This window comes from Ambystoma mexicanum, chromosome 7q (genome assembly GCF_040938575.1).
Source record: "Ambystoma mexicanum isolate Mex_15411 chromosome 7q, UKY_AmexF1_1, whole genome shotgun sequence".
Classification (NCBI taxonomy): Eukaryota; Metazoa; Chordata; class Amphibia; order Caudata; family Ambystomatidae; genus Ambystoma; species Ambystoma mexicanum.
In genome coordinates this window covers 54,146,169-54,162,942 of record NC_090941.1, presented here as the reverse complement: position 1 = coordinate 54,162,942, position 16,774 = coordinate 54,146,169, and the positions used below count along the sequence as shown (strand labels likewise).

At 46.3% G+C, this 16,774-nt stretch overlaps 1 protein-coding gene across 2 annotated transcripts; it reads left to right on the top strand.

Annotated features, from left to right (window-relative positions):
• The first annotated feature begins 2,979 nt into the window (after positions 1 to 2,979).
• Positions 2,980 to 6,001, top strand: TMSB4X (thymosin beta 4 X-linked). Of its 2 annotated transcripts, none has more exons than XM_069639136.1 (3): positions 2,980 to 3,136; positions 4,980 to 5,095; positions 5,520 to 6,001. In XM_069639136.1, the coding sequence occupies exons 2-3, from the start codon at positions 4,996 to 4,998 to the stop codon at positions 5,552 to 5,554; spliced, it is 135 nt and encodes a 44-aa protein (XP_069495237.1). In that variant the 5' UTR covers positions 2,980 to 3,136; positions 4,980 to 4,995; the 3' UTR covers positions 5,555 to 6,001. The 2 variants fall into 2 exon arrangements, with proteins under 2 accessions (XP_069495237.1, XP_069495238.1); XM_069639137.1 differs by lacking the exon at positions 2,980 to 3,136 and adding an exon at positions 3,872 to 4,034.
• Positions 6,002 to 16,774: the final 10,773 nt, after the last annotated feature.

The following is a 16,774-nucleotide window of genomic DNA, read 5'->3' as shown; positions in this document are numbered from 1 at the left end:
GGGTATATGGAAGTGGACGCAGAGTCCCAATATTCATACAGAGGAAACTAGCCCCCACAAAAAGGGTGATGCCAGGTATGGTGTTCCATTTAAGGGACGAGGTATGCTCGTGGAGGCAAGCACCTCCGCAGGGTCTCCTTCAGACTGCAGTCTTAAACATCCTGTCACTGTTTGTTTTGAGCTGCGTTTAACCTCACATCTGCGTTTCAAAGCCAAAACCCCGCCGAGCCCCCAGTTAGCCTCTGAATACTTACCAGTACTCCAGAAAACAAAAACTGGATATAGATAATATGCTTTTGAAGCTGCCTATTGCATTTCCGGTATGTGTTCCGTTTCACTGTGTAGATAAAAGGGATGTTTGATGTATTAGTCCAATTTTAAAAGGCAAACAATATCTAAGTATTGACATCCTATTTGGACTAGCTGAACACCTTATGCTGAGAAGAAATATTATCAGCTTTTTGAAGTCCCATAGACTTCCTCATCAGATGGTGGTCTCAAAATAAAACGAACTAAAAAGGTCCAACTGCAGATTAAATGTCACCGTATATAAAGTCGCATCCCTTTGTCAAAGGATGACTAACCGCATGAAACGGTATCACTGGCTCTTCTGGAGTGCGCCTTTGCAACTTGAACAAAGTTGGACAGTTTGCAGGGACGCCAGGTTGTCCCTTGCTAGGTGTCAGCACATCCTGGCTTCTAACTCACACCAATTTCCATTCTGGTACTCGCAAGCCAACGTTTATAAAAAGGAACTCGAACATTATAGTACATTAGCACCCAGGGCGGAGGGCACAGCCAATCAGGTTCTGCGGAACCGCAAACTGAAAGCTGTAATCTCAACCCGCCTTCCATGGAACCTGCCGGCTACCCCCCAGCCCTGCAGTGACATCTTCCCGCCTCCCTCCCTCCCATTTCTTTTTTTCTCCATCATTCACTATTCCCCAACCACCCTCCCCTGCCTCACTTACCTTAGTGTTGCAACGGCGGCAGGTGACGCTGCCTCTACGCTTTTTCCACACTGCCATGGTACTGGAAGAGGGGCTCTGTGTGGAGCTACGACTTCCGTTACCATGGCGGCCATTTTAGCAAAGGATTTTCATTCATTCAACGGGACACGTGGCCCTCATCATAGGCCCTCATCTATTACCCCCCCTTTCCAGATCTCAGAACAGGGTGATAACGCCATATTACTGGAAAGTAAAATGGCATTGGCTAAAATCCAGGATCTGCAGAACATCGCTTGCGGTCCTGCATATATCTGGGAAAAAACATTTGGGGACGGAGGTGGGAGTTCGACATTTCATCCCCAGCAAATACCCCTGCTGTGTGGACAAAGAGAAAACATGTTCTATTATAAATCAAGTATATTTATGCCTAAGGCCCAGAGGCACCACCATTTGCGAAATAAGCTTTTGGTATGCTAATTATACCCCAGTTAATTTTGTAGGATTTTGCCCTTTTATCATTTTTTTTAATTGGAGGGCACATTTTGTGATAGACAGTCATACTTATCTTGTCTGTCTTAGAGGCGACAGACCTCCTATTCAGGAAATAAACTGCCACCTATATGACTTCCTCGTCCCCGATTTGATAGATTGCGAGGACTGCGACAAAAAATGTTACCCTGGGTGCGCTCCATCAGCATGTTTTTGTGGCATGTCGAAAATGTCTACCTTTCTGGTCGGTGCACCTTTGATCGACTACGTAATTTTGCTATGTCCATTTTTTTCTTCTGCATTATACCAAATGTGGTAAAGGCGCAGCAGGCAAGAGGTCGAGTCTAAGACGTTGACCTTTGTGATCTTTGAAGCAAAATATTGCCATCCACACGATATTTAAAATGCTTTCTTAAGGCAAGCAGGGCCTCGGTGCAGGCCTTGCAGCAGAGAGCCGCGCCCTTTTCCTTCTTCATGGTGTCTGCATGCTCCCTGCGTCAGCGGGGTGTGCACCCTGTGTTCAGGTTAGAGTGATACATACTGGGCCCGATTTAGAAAAGTATTTTACAATGGCGCAATCCTAATCAAAAACGTTTTGTAAATCGGGCCCACCGCCTTTGTACCCCAGGGTGAAACGCTATTTGAAATTGGGGGTCGTGTGAATACTCCCCAGCCCCCACCAATATTCATGTGAGGGCTTCAAACATGGTGCAGCCCAGGGGTATTAGTAAGCTCGACCTTGTAATTCCATTGTTCTTATTTCACTCTTTCAAAGAGCCCCCTTTAAGGGAGAATGGGCGTACCCTACAGTAACTCCGACAGACACATTTTTCTTACGTGGGGTCAAAGGGATGTTGCGACTACTATCATTTAAAGCAGTATCGTGGATGTAAACCTACATAAACTATGCTTCCACGGCGAGGTAACCAAATAAAAACCGGCAGCGAATTTAGAAGGGGGGGGGGGAAGAGGAGGAACAAAGGGTCTTGAAAGATCTTTCAACTCGACCAGGAGAACGTGGCAACGAAAATGTTCCATTGTAACGGGACGAAATTGTTTTCACTACTTCGAGCAAAAGCCAATGAACACAATTGTTGTGTAACCGAATAGTAGAGTGCATGCAGCATTTAAAAAAAAAAAAGGAGGTAGATTGGGGGGGCTTTTTTGACGCCGAAAGAGCGAGCAAAGTTAGAAGACATTCTGGAAAGCTGAGTCACAGAGGAGACATTTTGAAACTTGCAATGCGTTATCGTGGCGGCAGCCAAGCCGACAAAGGGAAGGAATATGAATGCGAGCGGCGTGCATGCCACCCGCATTTCTCTGAGAAAACGCAGCACACTTTCAGTGCTGGCTGCCAAGCAGAGATTACCCTACCCCCACCCCATCCGTTACATCCGCAAATACGTTTTGTGGGCGGGAGAAGGACAGCCCATTCGCACGCAGAGAATTTTAGTTCGAATGTGTTCTGAGGAAGAAAAAAAAGAACACAATTTAACTGTAAACGGTTTTAGAAATAAGGAGCGAGCCAGGCCACGAAAGAGTTAAGCCCCCGGCGTGCTGTGCTGGAGCAGCGATGACCTCACCGGCAATTTGCATATCAGGCAGCAGGATATAAGAGCGCGGGCAGCCCTTTTGTGTTTCAGTCTTTGAGCTGCAGCTACAGGCATCAAGGCTTATCTTGCTACGCAGCGCCGCTGGTAAGGCTCGGGACTCTTGCTATTTCCTGTCTGAAGTAAAGTGGGGGCCGCGGGCCGGGACATTTGGGTGTGCCTTTCCTAAAAGGATGATGCTTTTGTTTTTGATAACCAATATCTGAAATGGATGTCGTGCGGTGTTGCAACCTCGACCTGCTCCGTTGCATTCCAATCGCACAAGCAACACGATGCCCTGCTTAGGGCGGATTCGGTCAAAACGTGAGGTCTAGACACGGCAGCCGCCTGTATTAACGATTTCTCAAGAAATTGCTCTGGTGGGAACGTCCTCGCGCGTGGAAGGGGAGGCGGATGTGGCGCCGTTTGTTTTCATCCAAGCGTCCTCTTAACATGTTAATATCAAGAGACCAATGCACAGTGTGTTTTAGAAGGTTCGGCGGGCGCTCTGTATTGCACAATGTGGGATTTCAACACCAGTCGGCGACGTTCTGAGCGGGGCTAAGGGCTTCGGCAAGCGCCGTTTTTGAGGGTAACCCTACTATGGAAAGTGTTAACATTGCAGAGGAATGTTATGAGGCCATATCCTGCGCACGAGAAATGTCCCCTCCTCCGCCCGTGAGGTGTGCTGCTGCTTCGTGGCGCGAGACACCCACCCGAGAAAAGCGCGGTCTTGGGTGGGGCGGGGGAGCCCTCGAGGACAATATCCTCCTTTCTTGTCTCGCGCTGCATTGTTGAGGAAGCGGAACAAGGGCGGTGGTTGGCGGCTCCTCGTGTCTGCAGCTCTTCGTGAGGAGAGCGCATTCCCTCCACCTCTGGCAGCTCGGCCGCAGAGCTAGCGGGCAGGAAGATTGGGTGGGGGGCAATGTTTGATGGCTCTCAATGATGTCCGCTTTCCGTGGGGAGGGTCTCCCGTTTTGAAGCCTGCAGCTGACCGCTTAGCGAGGTGGGCTCCTTTGTCTTCCAAAGCCCAAAGGATTGCAGCGCGAGGCGTTTCTTCTAACCGGAAATGAAAGTTCGCCGCCTGCAGGAGACAGTATGAGGGTAATTCATGGATTTTTTTTGCGCCGGAAAAAAAAACGGGATTTGTGCGCCATAATCCCTGTGTAACAAATGCGGATTTGCGGGCACAATGGCGCACAAATCCCGTTTTTTTCCGGCGCAATTAATCCTTGCATTGCCCCGTGTCTTTGGTCGAATTGTTAGATTAGGGTGATTTCCGTGACGCAGTAAAAGGTGCCTGCACCAGTGCTAACGTTTTCAGAGGCATCTCCTGTTGGGTGCCACTTAAAATGGGGGGAGGGAGATTCAGGGTGCTCAATTCGAACCTCCACTACAGGGATGGGTTTCAATGTAATTGCGCTGTGACAAAGTGATAAATAAGATATGTTGCTTGTCTTTTTGCCAAATGTGAACACGAGTAATGTTCGTAATAATGCGCAGCTCTTGCTGTCAGAGGGGCCGCGTTTAGAGTTCACCTGGCTGCAATTGTGCTTATATTGGCCGCGATTCTGCCGCCGCCTTTCATTCTAAAACCAGTTAGTGTATCCATGTAGAGGTGCGCGTTAACTCTTGGCGCATTTTAGAGGACACTGGGTGGGGGGAGGGGAAGTGAGAATTGGAGTGCTAGCGGCGGACAGGATACTCATACTACAAAATGGGGGGGGGGTTGGGCTGGTTTTAGGTGATAAGTTGTTGGGGTTGCTACACTTTTTAATAACTTTTTATAATCTGCTTGTATTGCAAAGCGCATGCGGGACCCCATGGCCTCCTTTTGTGGGGGTGGGGGGGCGTATGAAAGTTTGAATTCCACTGCTACAATGTTGTCGGAAGAAAAAATAGGGTGGCGCCGCTAACGGCCTCTTTCTCCCCCCCCCCCCCCTTTGCACAGACTCTAATCTGCCAAGATGTCCGACAAACCAGACATGGCTGAGGTCGAGAAATTCGACAAGTCCAAACTGAAGAAGACAGAAACGCAGGAGAAAAACCCACTGCCCTCAAAAGAAAGTGAGTACATCTATGCAACGGCAAGCTTGTTTTTAGCCAATGTGCTTATCATTCATTATGATTTTTTTTATTTTTTTGGATCTCCTATTTTGGTTTTTTAATTGGCTGTTAAATGGATTTTCGAGTAGACCACAGGACATGGCAGATCTGAAATCCGTGTTTCAGAACCTCGTGCAGTTCTATTTTGGGTTATGGGATGCTAAGCTGCTTCAGGAAAAACACTCGTTTTTATGGCTTTTGTAATAAAAAAAACGACTCGGTGGTGCTGGTGGCCATCACGAGTGTGAACTGTATTTGAAATGAAGATTACATTAAATGAGCGTCATTTCTTTAGTGTTTTGCGAAAGGTTATTTAGAAACGTTTTTCTCACGTTTGTAGACGTGTGTAACAACTCCAACTGACTTTTTTCCCTCTCCCCTCCAGCGATCGAGCAAGAAAAGAAAGCCTGCGACTCCTAGTGGAACCCTCCCCCTCCTGAACATGCACTGTACATTCCACGAGCATTGCCTTCTTATTTTACTTCGTTTAGCTGTTTTAACTTTGTATGAAATAACTCAAGATGCAAAGAGGTTGGAGAACGTTTTACTGTGACCCGCCCCCGCCCGGTTCCATCGAAAAGCAAGGACTGAGAAACTAGTGACGCAGATATAGGGCGCGGCCCGCCCGTCTGCCACGCGGGGGCGCTGCAGAGCCTGGTGTCAAAGGGAAGCAGCAGAGCCTGGGCGGTGCTCCCTCCCACACGAACAGCGCAACGATGGCCAAGCTCCAGGGACACCGCGCCAAGGGCCCTTCGAGCTGCAAAAAATGCAATTAATCGAGTGCCATTTTATTTGTTACAAAAATGATTTTAATTATTGGAATGCACAATTTTTTTTAATATGCAAATAAAACATTTTTAAAGTCTGGAGGTTTTTGGTTTCTTTCGAAGAAGGTTTGGAGTTGAGAACCGAAATATATTGGATCATGTTAAAAATAGTGATGGGCTATTTTCACCTTGCTAGCTTTTTTCAGACTATTGCTTTTATAAGTGTTAAATCGGGGGTTCCAATCTTTTTTTGGGTGGGGGGGCATTGTAGTTAGCAAAAAGTGGGTCAGCTGTTGTTGCAATGGTTAAATCGATTAATGGCGACTTTTTTGAGGTGGGGGTAATCTTTCCGAAGTTGTGTTTTGCCGTAGCGGCATGGTAATTGTTTCGGCAAATGGAATGCGTCTGCCTCAGTGCTCCTCTGTCCTTGCACAGCGTGGGCATAGCCGAGGGGCTGAGCACTTGCTAATCGATCCTTTGTGACCTAGCAGTCCTTTTTAATACGCAGGAAAAGGCTGGTGACCTGAGGATTCTGTGGGGGTGGCGAGAGTGTGAACCCAATGCTGGGATGAATTGTCAGCGGCGTGGCAGATGTTCTGGGAAAGGGGGGGGGCTTTAGTGCATGCCCATATGAATTCGTCTCGGCGGAAACTTGTTTTGGGCGGGAGGACAGTGCTGTGCAGATGCTTCAAGGAGAAAATCCATTTAGGCTCATTCATAGCCGGGTAATTCAGCAAAAGAGGCCGCGCCATTCGCACTCTGCACATGGACATATGGTGGTAAGGTGTTGAGGCGCTACATTTCGTTGCTCTTAACTGATGATGGAAACCAGCTCCCTAGCGGGGCCTTTCATACTTAAAAGTCCAAGTCCTTTGTAATGTTACTATACCATATGCGATGCGCTTAGTGAAATGTATAACTCGGTTATCGGATTCTAATGGTTTACTGGGTATCATTGAGTAACTTACCAAACCCCGTGGGCGTCAAACTGGTCCTCTGGGGGCCGGGGGTGAACTCTTGCCCACGCCCTCCTGCCACCGCAGGACTACAGTACAACTCTGCTTCGTAACTTTGCCCGGCCCCAGGGGTTGACCAGTTTTCATTTTCTTGTCAATCTATTTAACACACGTATCGCCTCCTAGGGAATCGCGTGTGACGGGCCGCCCCATTGTGTAGACGCAAATGCGATGCACTTTACAATCTTGGAAGAGACCTGTGCATTGGAAAGGCGGCCTCCTCACGCATGCCCCATAGTGAGTGTGGGTAACGGCCGAAAGCCGGGGCAGTGCTTGCCATGAATGGTCCCCCTCCCACCTGCACTGCAGGATATTCAATATAATCCCTGCCCGGAACACTATATGCAAGTGCCACAGTATACCACAGGACCTCATGGGAACAGTTGGACCTACGTAAAAGGCGATGGCTGCGTTTCTGTACGCTACACTGCATCAGAGGGATGTGTTCTGCACGGACCCAGAAGCTGTCTTCATAGTCCATATCTGGGCCCATGTCATGTACCCAGGGTGTAGGCCCCTGATGGTGTACACCGGTGATTACAGGCACGGGTTATGGATTGAGGGCTGATGACGAAGAAGCAGTCTGGTCGGGCCGCATCAGGATGTCCGTCCGTGGGGTGCTTAGTAGAGGGAATGAAACCGGAAAGCACGTACGTGATGTCGCTTCGTGTGTCGAGAAAAGATTTGCAGGGGGAGGGGGGGGGGGGTCGAGAATGAGTCAATTGCGAAGTCTAAAGCGCAGTGTGCGGGCAAGGACTAGCGTGTGACGGAGGGGTGTCGGACTGCCTGCAGTTATAACGTTCTGCTCCTGATTGGCGGGGTGGGCTTTGTATTGAAATTCCTGATCGCAAAGGCTAGCACGGACCTAATGCAATGCACGGTCGCCCACAAAGGCAACATACAATCGTGTCCCACTTGAAAATACAATGGAATCACTGCCACCGGCAAAGATGACGGTGGGGGTGGGGGGATTGAATCGCGCTGCAGACAGTTCCGCGCACGCGTTTATTCGCGTTGCAACGACCGTGTGTGTGTCTCATTTTAAATATTCGGTGTGTAATTAGCAGTAAAAGCATTGGTGGTGTCAGTCGTAGGTGGGTGACTTTAAGGTACATGGCTTGTTTGTGTGGGTTATGTCTGTTAAATGTGTAAGTTTGCAGGAGGGGGGTGGGTGGGGGGGTAGTGTCCTCTGATGGTCTCCACTCCAGCAATTCATTATTATTATTTTTGGTTCCCTGCAGAACTTGTGACGACACCACTTCCCCATCAACCCACTCTTCCCTAACGTTTGGGCACAGTGCTTCCTAAGCAGCAAACCGGCTCTTGCATATTTCAGAACCTTGACATTTGACATTTTCCAGAGGAAACAACAAAACAATGTAAAGTTAACCCTCGTTGTGTAGTCTAATATTTACTGATTTTATATGTTCGCATACATTCTTTAATGCGTCAAATTTGGATTAATTCTGAGAATGGGTAAAGGAGCACTTGTGCATTGGTTTCTTGCATTGCCGGGTAGCAGACTGCCCTAGCTAGATGTGTGCATTCTGCTACACCACATACGTGACTGGATGGAAAGGAACGGGGTGGGGGGGCTTTTTCTGTCCCCCATTTGCAGAGCTTTCCGTGCCCAGGCAGATGGGTGGAAACGAATAGTTCATGAAAATGGGCGTACACTTGCAAGCCTGGCTAGCGCATGGTTTCAGAAACCAATTGTTCCTTGTTTGTCTAGTCACAATCTGACCCACTTCAAACCTGACTCAAGCCATATTTGGAACCTGGGCAAATCCTTGAAATCCAATTTCTCCAAGTGTTTCAGTTCCTCAAACGATTTATAGCACGGTTACCACCGTGGGTGTACTCTTATTTCCCATGCTCCATTTTCCCACAAGCGCTGCCTACTAGAGACTTGCCCCTGGGGAGTGTTTTTTCTCTGAACTGCAGTGCTATACAGAGGAGCAACGTGCAACCTATGTAACTTGCTCATTCGGTTTAAGGGAATCTGTGTGTACAGTTTTGTCCACTGGTGCAACTTGAGGTTCCATTCTTCGTCTCTAGTGTGACATTTCTTTGTGAATCAAGCCTATTGTGTTTCTATTATAGCATTTTTTCTTCATTCTCTTTTGCTCTGTACTTTCCACAAGTCAGTTCTGATGTTGCGATTTGAGTGGTAAATGTATGTAATTTACCAACACTATAAAACGCATCTTTCAGTTAGATATGCATATGACGTTGTTCTTCCTTAACTATTGGCATTGATGGCGCTGTAGAAGGTGGCCGATCTAGTGCGAGTCAGTGGGCCACAATAAGCTTCTCTCAGAATGGGTGAGTGCCTCTATCAGACCATACAAGTCCACCCTGAAGTTAATGTGATGGCCTTCAGCCACGCACACATCGCAGCGCATCAGACTGTTAGGAGAGGCCCTGCATGAACGGGGGACAATTCCATTTGGATATGAATCTTGAAAGTGATAGGTGAACGTATTGCATGAATTCAATGGCACCACTGCTCGTATGTATTCAGAGAATATGCAAACGTTGTGGGAGTCGTATAAACATTTTACATTGTGAGTGGCAGGGGTGCAGTTGCTACTTGTGAGGTCCTGTCTTTTTTCCAAGGCATGTTTGGGAATGAGTGGTAAATACAGCATTTTTAAAGCACATTAGGCCAGTAACATTGGTATGTTATTGTGAGGAATTCGACCATTGTCATGGTGGGCGTGGGATCACCAAGGTTTTTATTGGGACATTTTTTAATAAATCAAATGATGGCAAACAAACCTCGGGAGAAATTGTGTGGGGTTAATTCACACACGTGTTCCTATGCTTACACCACAACAACTGCATAGACATGTGTACACTGCCATGGACACAGCCTACAGGCACATTCCGTCCTTGTCATATTTAGTTGGAATGTGATGGCAGGGGAAGGCACAATATCACCCCAAAAAGGGGGGTGCAAAATGTCCCCATGCCATGGACAGCCTGATTAACTGACACAGGCTCTATGGAACTGCCCTTCTTTTGTGTTAGGCTCTGTAGCTGGTGGCAGCAATTAACATCAACAGAGGGTACTTCAAACAAGCCCCAGGGGGCCTGGCTGCAGAGGATAACAAAGGAGACTGGAAACCCAACAACCATTCATATGTAACTGTCAACCTCAAGCCAGCTCTCACCTTGAGTATCAATGGCAGTGAACTGACATGTCCGGGTCGTTTGTTGCAGTATGCCACTCCCACTAGGGTGACCCCATTCCATTAGATACCAGAATGTGGTTGACTGAAGTCTGATAGTCTTGTCTCTCAGCATCTTCAAGGGAGACATGTCACTTTAATCGGGAACCACATGGAGATCCATTACCCAGAGCGACTCTTTGAACACAGCAACCAGGAAGATGTAAAACAAGGGAGTGAGCCCATAGCTCTTTGTTTTCGCATACTCCACCCACCATAAAACTTGCACTGCATATACACGACTGTCTCATTTGTTCAATATTGCTACTATGGACTAGTCAAAACTAAGGCAAAGGAGTTTAAGTGCACTGAGATTTCTGAAGTCTGTCTGTGACCCAAGGTTCTGTGTTAGCTAATGCTGCTCCTCTCCTCGCATGTGAATGGCAGTCTGCTTGAAGATCAAAGTGATTGAGGGAAGGTGCAGTCGGGTTCAGATTGCGATTGAAACAGGTCTGTTTTCCCCCCATTGCCTAAAGATGGAAACTAAAAGGGCCTCCTCACAAGTTGGGCGGTAAAGCCTAAAAGTGGTGGTAACGGAATTAGCCCTGCCAATACCGCTCCGCCAGATCACGAGCTAGCGCAAATTCTGCCAACTGTAAAAACAGCCAGCGCTATTACAGCCGGCAGAATGTGCATGACGCCCAATCACTGCTGCATCAGACGTCCATATGCAGCAGTATTAGAGGCTGAAAACCAGCACCAATACCGCTGCACGACCTGGCGGTAACGCTACTTCCGCTCTGTGGAAATTACACTGAGATTCTGCTGGACTCATGATGAAGCCCAAAATATCCAGCTATTCCCCACTTTGTGTGCCACATGTTGTATTAACTATTTGAATTGCAAACCCTGTCCTAGTTTTGCATTGAGTGATTTATGCTGGCAGCTGTGAGTCTGACAATTGTTGATTGGGTGTGCTTGCTTTGATGATATTTTGTTTCACTTTGGTTTGCTTTAATTTACTGCCCATGTTTCACTGCTTTATGTAAGTCTATTATGGAGTGCCATTTATTTTTGTATATATTTTGTGCAATCATGAAAAATGTATTTGTACTTATTCTTTAACAATTTTATTGTTTTTTTTTTTGTAAATTTGGTTTTTATTACCATTTTTAAATTGAAAGTCACATTACATAACATAATTACGATCTCAGAGTTACATAGCGAAAACAGGAATTCCAATAATGCTACAGAATTATTTTTACATGTTTTTCATACAGCTATTGCAGTCTTGCATGACTTTTTCCCCTCTCCCATTTTTCCTCCCCCCAACAGGTCGAATAACAAAGCTCTTGCTCATCTTGGCGTGTTCTTTTAAAGGGTCAGTATTTTAAAATGTTTTTTAAAATGTTTTCAAAATGTAGGGATTTGTTTCAGGACAATTGTCCGTGAGGCTGTTAGATTTCTTCGCTTTGATCACCTAGCCGCCTCGTGTACATTGTAGTTGTAGATTTTGGCTGGTCAACGGAACAGCCCGTTAGGGAGGTGTTCATTCTTGTAGTCCATCCATATGGCCTCACACTGTGATGACTTCCCATGCAATGATGCAGTAATCAGTTCCATTATACATATATTGGTGGCAACATTAATCCATTCATTCTTGGTGGGGGTGGATTTGGATTTCCATTTCATTACAAGTGTTGCTCGGGCAGCTAATAACAGCTGAGGCGCTAGGCCTCTAATCTTATTCCAGTCTTCCTCGTCCCTCTCGAGACCAAACAGTAAGTATAAGGTTGGTCAGCCACCAGGGATATGCCATCTATGTCCTTGATCTATCCCAGGACCTCATCTCAAAAAATCTTTATCTGGGTGCATCCCCACCACATGTGCCAATAATCAGCGTTTTCCCCACACCCTCGCCAACATTTTGGGTTAGCTGTTTGAAACATTTTGGAAAGCCGGACAGGATCACACTGCCATCGGTGTAAGAGCTTGATAGCGTGTAGTTTGTATTGATCTGAAATAGATGTGTGGGTGGCGGCGTCACATATTGTTTCCCACGTGTCTATACTAATCTGTTCGCCTAGGTCTCTTTCCCATCGGCTTTTGAGCGTTTCTGTGGACCCTCCACCCGCAATAATCAACTCTTTATACAGTGCCGATATTAGGCCCTTCATTTCCATTCTCGTATCCAATATCTTCTCAAGGGGAGTGAGAGGTCTCATTAATTTGGGCTTCCATATTGGTTTAGTTAGGATACATTTTATTTGTATATATTGGAATGTGGACATAGGGCCTATTCCCAGAGCTTCCGTTAAGTCTGGTAATGTTATAAAGGAGTCTTTTCTTTGTAATTGCCCCGCTCTCTCCAAGCCTGCCTCGTACCATGATTGAAATCATTCTACATTAGGGATGTGGTTATTGATACCGGGAGCTCATAAGTGGTTTAGGGGGATGGCCATGTGGTGATTGTATGCATGTTTGTGCCCTGTTTCCAGATGTCCTATATGACACTCAAAATTGGGTGGCCTTTGGTTCTAATATGAAGCCTTTTCCTGGGGGAGCTTAGCCATTCAGATATTGTGGCAGGTGACAGGTAATGGTTGTCCATTTGAACCCACTGGATATCTTTGTGGTTACGTAAATGAGGGATCAGTACCCGGAGTTGGGATGCTTCATAGTATTTTCGTAGATCTGGGAGTCCTACCCCACCTTTATCTTTTGGGAGTGTTAGGGTATCATACAAGATTCTCGCTTTCTTCCCTTGCCAGAGGAATTTAACAATGGTTTTCTTGGTTTCTGTAAAAAAGCTTCTCGGCATCTTAATGGATAACATTTGGAAATGGTACAGAAATCGGGGGAGGCATACCATTTTGATGGCGTTAAGTCGTCCCAGCCAAGATATCGTCATTTTGTTCCATCTAGTTAGGTCTGCACGAAACTTTTGAAGGAGAGGGGGGAAGTTTGCTTCGTAAAGAGTGCCTATACGTCTGGTAATCTGTATACCCAGGTATTGTAATCTAGTATGTTCAATCTTAAAACCTAGTGTGGAGAATTTTACCTAATTTTCTTATTTTTGTCCTTGTAAGGGAAAGAGTATCGATTTATTTTTATTCATTTTGAACCCTGAGAGCCGACCATATTCTTCTAGCATTGATAGTGCTCGGGGGATGGATGTCATGGGGTTAGTGATATGCAGGAGTTATGTCATCAGCGTAGAGAGCTGCTTTATATTCCGCCGTTCCTAGACAAATACCTTCTAGCATGGTGTCTGTTCGCATGGCTTGTGCAAGGGGCTCTAAGGAGAGTGCAAAAAGAATAGCGGGGAGGGGGCATCCCTGATGGGTTCCGCGTCCCAGGTTAAACCGTCTGGAGTATTCTCCATTCACAAAAATAGATGCTTTGGGGGCTGTGTACACTGAGTGTATTGCTCTTCTAAATATTGGGCCTATACCTACTTTACGTAACACTGCTTTCAGAAATCCCCATTCTACCCTGTTAAAGGCTTTTTTCTGCGTCAATCGAACAGAGGACTGGGTCATTATTTAATGTCTGTGATGTGTGGAGAAGATGAAGGGTCTTACACATTGTATCTGCTCCCTGTCTCCCTAATATAAACCCAATCTGGTCAGAATGTATTAGCTGTGGCATTAATGTTTCCAACCTCGCAGCTAGGACCCTCATGTATATTTTTGTGTCTAGGTTGAGCAGGGAAATTGGACGATATGATCCACATTTTTTGGGGTCCCTCCCTTCCTTAGGAATCAATGTAATCAGTGCACAGGTGAAGGAATCAGGGGCATTCCCAGTTTTTATTACTTCATTAAAGAGTTTGGTCATAAATGGTGTGAGTTGTGTGCTAAACATTTTATAGAATCCCGCTGTAAAGCCATCCTCTCCCGGGGATTTGCCAAAGGTTAATCTCTTTATTGCGTCTTGGACCTCTTGTTCAGATATAGGGGATTTCAGCTGTTTTGGATCTAGTCTGGGTATTTTGGGCATATTGATCAGGGACAGGTATGAGTCTGTCTCTGATTGGTCGTGGTTTGTTTCTGAGGAATATAGGCTTTCATAAAAGTTAGCGTAGCATTCGGGAATGGTGGGGTGAGTGTGCGTTGTTTTAGGGTCATCTTTGACGATCTCCTTCACTTTCCGCTCTGCTCTCTGCTCTCGGAGCCTAGCAGCCAGTAGTGCATCCGCCTTATCCCCCTTTTCATAGAAGGTTTGTTTCAACATTCTGAGTTTGCAGACTATTTGTTCATGTTCCAGTAATTTCAATTCTTCCCTCTTACCCTTTGCCTCTTTGATTTTTAGATGGCCCATTCCCTCGCCCTTTTCGATTTTACCTTCTAGTTGACAAATTTCGGAACTTAATCTGTGCTCAATTATATTTCGTTCCCCTTTTTTTTGTTGACCCTTCCCCTTATTAAGATCCCTCTCCAAGTGGCTTTCCCCGCTTCCCACACTGTCTGCTTGGGGACTTCACCAGTGTCGTTTGTTTTGAGAAATTCAGTGATTTCAGTCTCCGTTTCAGCCTTGAAGGCTCCGTCCTTCCAAAGATTCTCATTGCAGTGCCATTTTCCCCCCTTCGTTGGTAAGTTTTCCCATTGGATTTTAGCCCTGGTCAGACCATGTGATCGGGGTTATTTCTGAATGCGTTGTGGTGTTGGCAAATTCTCTGGACAGGTATATGTAATCAATACGAGTGTATGTATTGTGGGGGGCGGAAAAGAATGTATAATCTTGTGCATTGGGGTGCATGTTCCTCCATACATCTATCACATTATATATTTCCATCATCTTTGCCATCTCAGTCGGATCATCTCTACTCTGACACCGTACGTCCGAATTACCCGGCTTTCTATCTTTGAGTGGGTCAGCCCACTGGTTGAAATCGCCCCCCAGGATAATGTGGCCTGTGGCTTCTAAAAGTATTTTGGGAATTACTTTGTGAAGGAATCTATTTTGTCCTGCATTCGGGGAGTATAATGTTGCGATCGTTAGATTCACCTTGCCTATGTTGCCAGTTACCAATAATGCTCGACCTTCTACATCTGACCATGTTTTCATCTCGGCAAACTCTAATCATTTTCTGACCAGAATACCTACACCTCCCTTTTTTAGTGGGCCCGAACCCCAGAATTCTGTTCCAGCACGCTTCACCCTTCACGTATTTTGTCTCCTGTAAAAGTAGGATGTCCATCTTAGACCTCTGAAATTCTCTGACCTCGAGTGATTGTTTCGTTGGAGAATTGAGCCCCTTCACATTAAGTATCCCTACCCGTAGAGAGTCCCTCCCCCTTTAGTTAGTCTTTAACGCCATTAAATATTTTTCTGAGAGGATGGCTCCTATTGCATGACCAACAGTATAGTTTAATTATAAATTGTACGCTGCTGCGACTGCTTCGAGTTTCCATGAATGTTGCTTCGACCCTCCTTTTCCCCCTGCCTCCCTTTCGACCCTCCTTTTCCCCCTGCCTCCCTCTATCTCCCCCTCCTTCCTCCCATCTCCTGTCAATGGCGTTCGATCGAGCCTGGTTAACTGCACCGGATCTACGTTGAACCACCTGTGGGGACCGTTACGTCATGCCCCTTAATCTGTTGTGATATCACAGTTTCAATTGAGCCCTCTTAGTGTCCCCTCCAAAGTCTCATGTTGCGACTACCGGGCTGTCCGTGATTTGACACCTTTTCCGGTTGCATCTTCCACAAAACGTTTACATTTCAGTTCTATCTTACCAGGGATGCAGCTGATTAGTTGTCTGCCTCTGGGGAGATGTTACCTCTCCTGTATTTCCTTGATCCCTTCACCCGCTTCCTTCTGGGGCCCTGGGTTCACCATTCTCGATCTTCTCTTTTGGGTTTGTCATGGTTATTTCCTTCACCTTGGGGGCCGAGCAGATCGGAGATGCACGCCCTGATGTCTTTTCCGGTTCTTAGTCTGAATTTGGTTCCATCGTATTCAAATGAGAGAAAGAAGGGGTATCCCCATCTATATCGAATGTTTTTCCCTTTTAGATGTTTCATGAGAGGCCCGCACATCCGTCTGAGGGCAAGTGTCAGCGCAGAGAGGTCTTGGTATATTGTAATATGGGCACTAGCTAACATAATAGTGTCGCTTTTCCTGGCCTTCTCGAGTACTCGGGCCTTGTCTTAAAAGCAATGGAATCGGGCAAGGACCGACCACGGTCCGCCTGGGGGGGGCACCGGCCCTATAAATTCGTTCGGTTAGGGGCTCATCAATGGCATCATCTGCGACCAAAAGTTTGATGATATCATGGACTATTTCCTTCAGGTCTGCTTCAGTCTCTCCTTCTTTCTCCGGAATTCCGAAGATACGTATGTTGTTCTGTCTCAATCTGTTTTCCAAATCGTCCAACTTGAGCTTAAAATCTTCTTCCCTTTGTTCCAATTCTGTCATCCTGTGATCAAGTTGTGCTTCTAAGGTATCTATAGATGCCTGGTTGTTCTCCACTCCTTCAAGTCTATCCTCCATTTTGTCCAGTCTTTGCATGAATTTATCTATCTTGCTTCCTATATTGGCGCTCATGTTTTCAATTTCTCACAGTAGGGCCGCAATGTCACTTTTTGTGGCGGTGGGTTCATTCTCTGTGGTTTCACTGGTTGCATGTTAGGTTCGGAAGCTGCGGAAATGGGGATGTAGGCAAACAGGGCCAATTTATG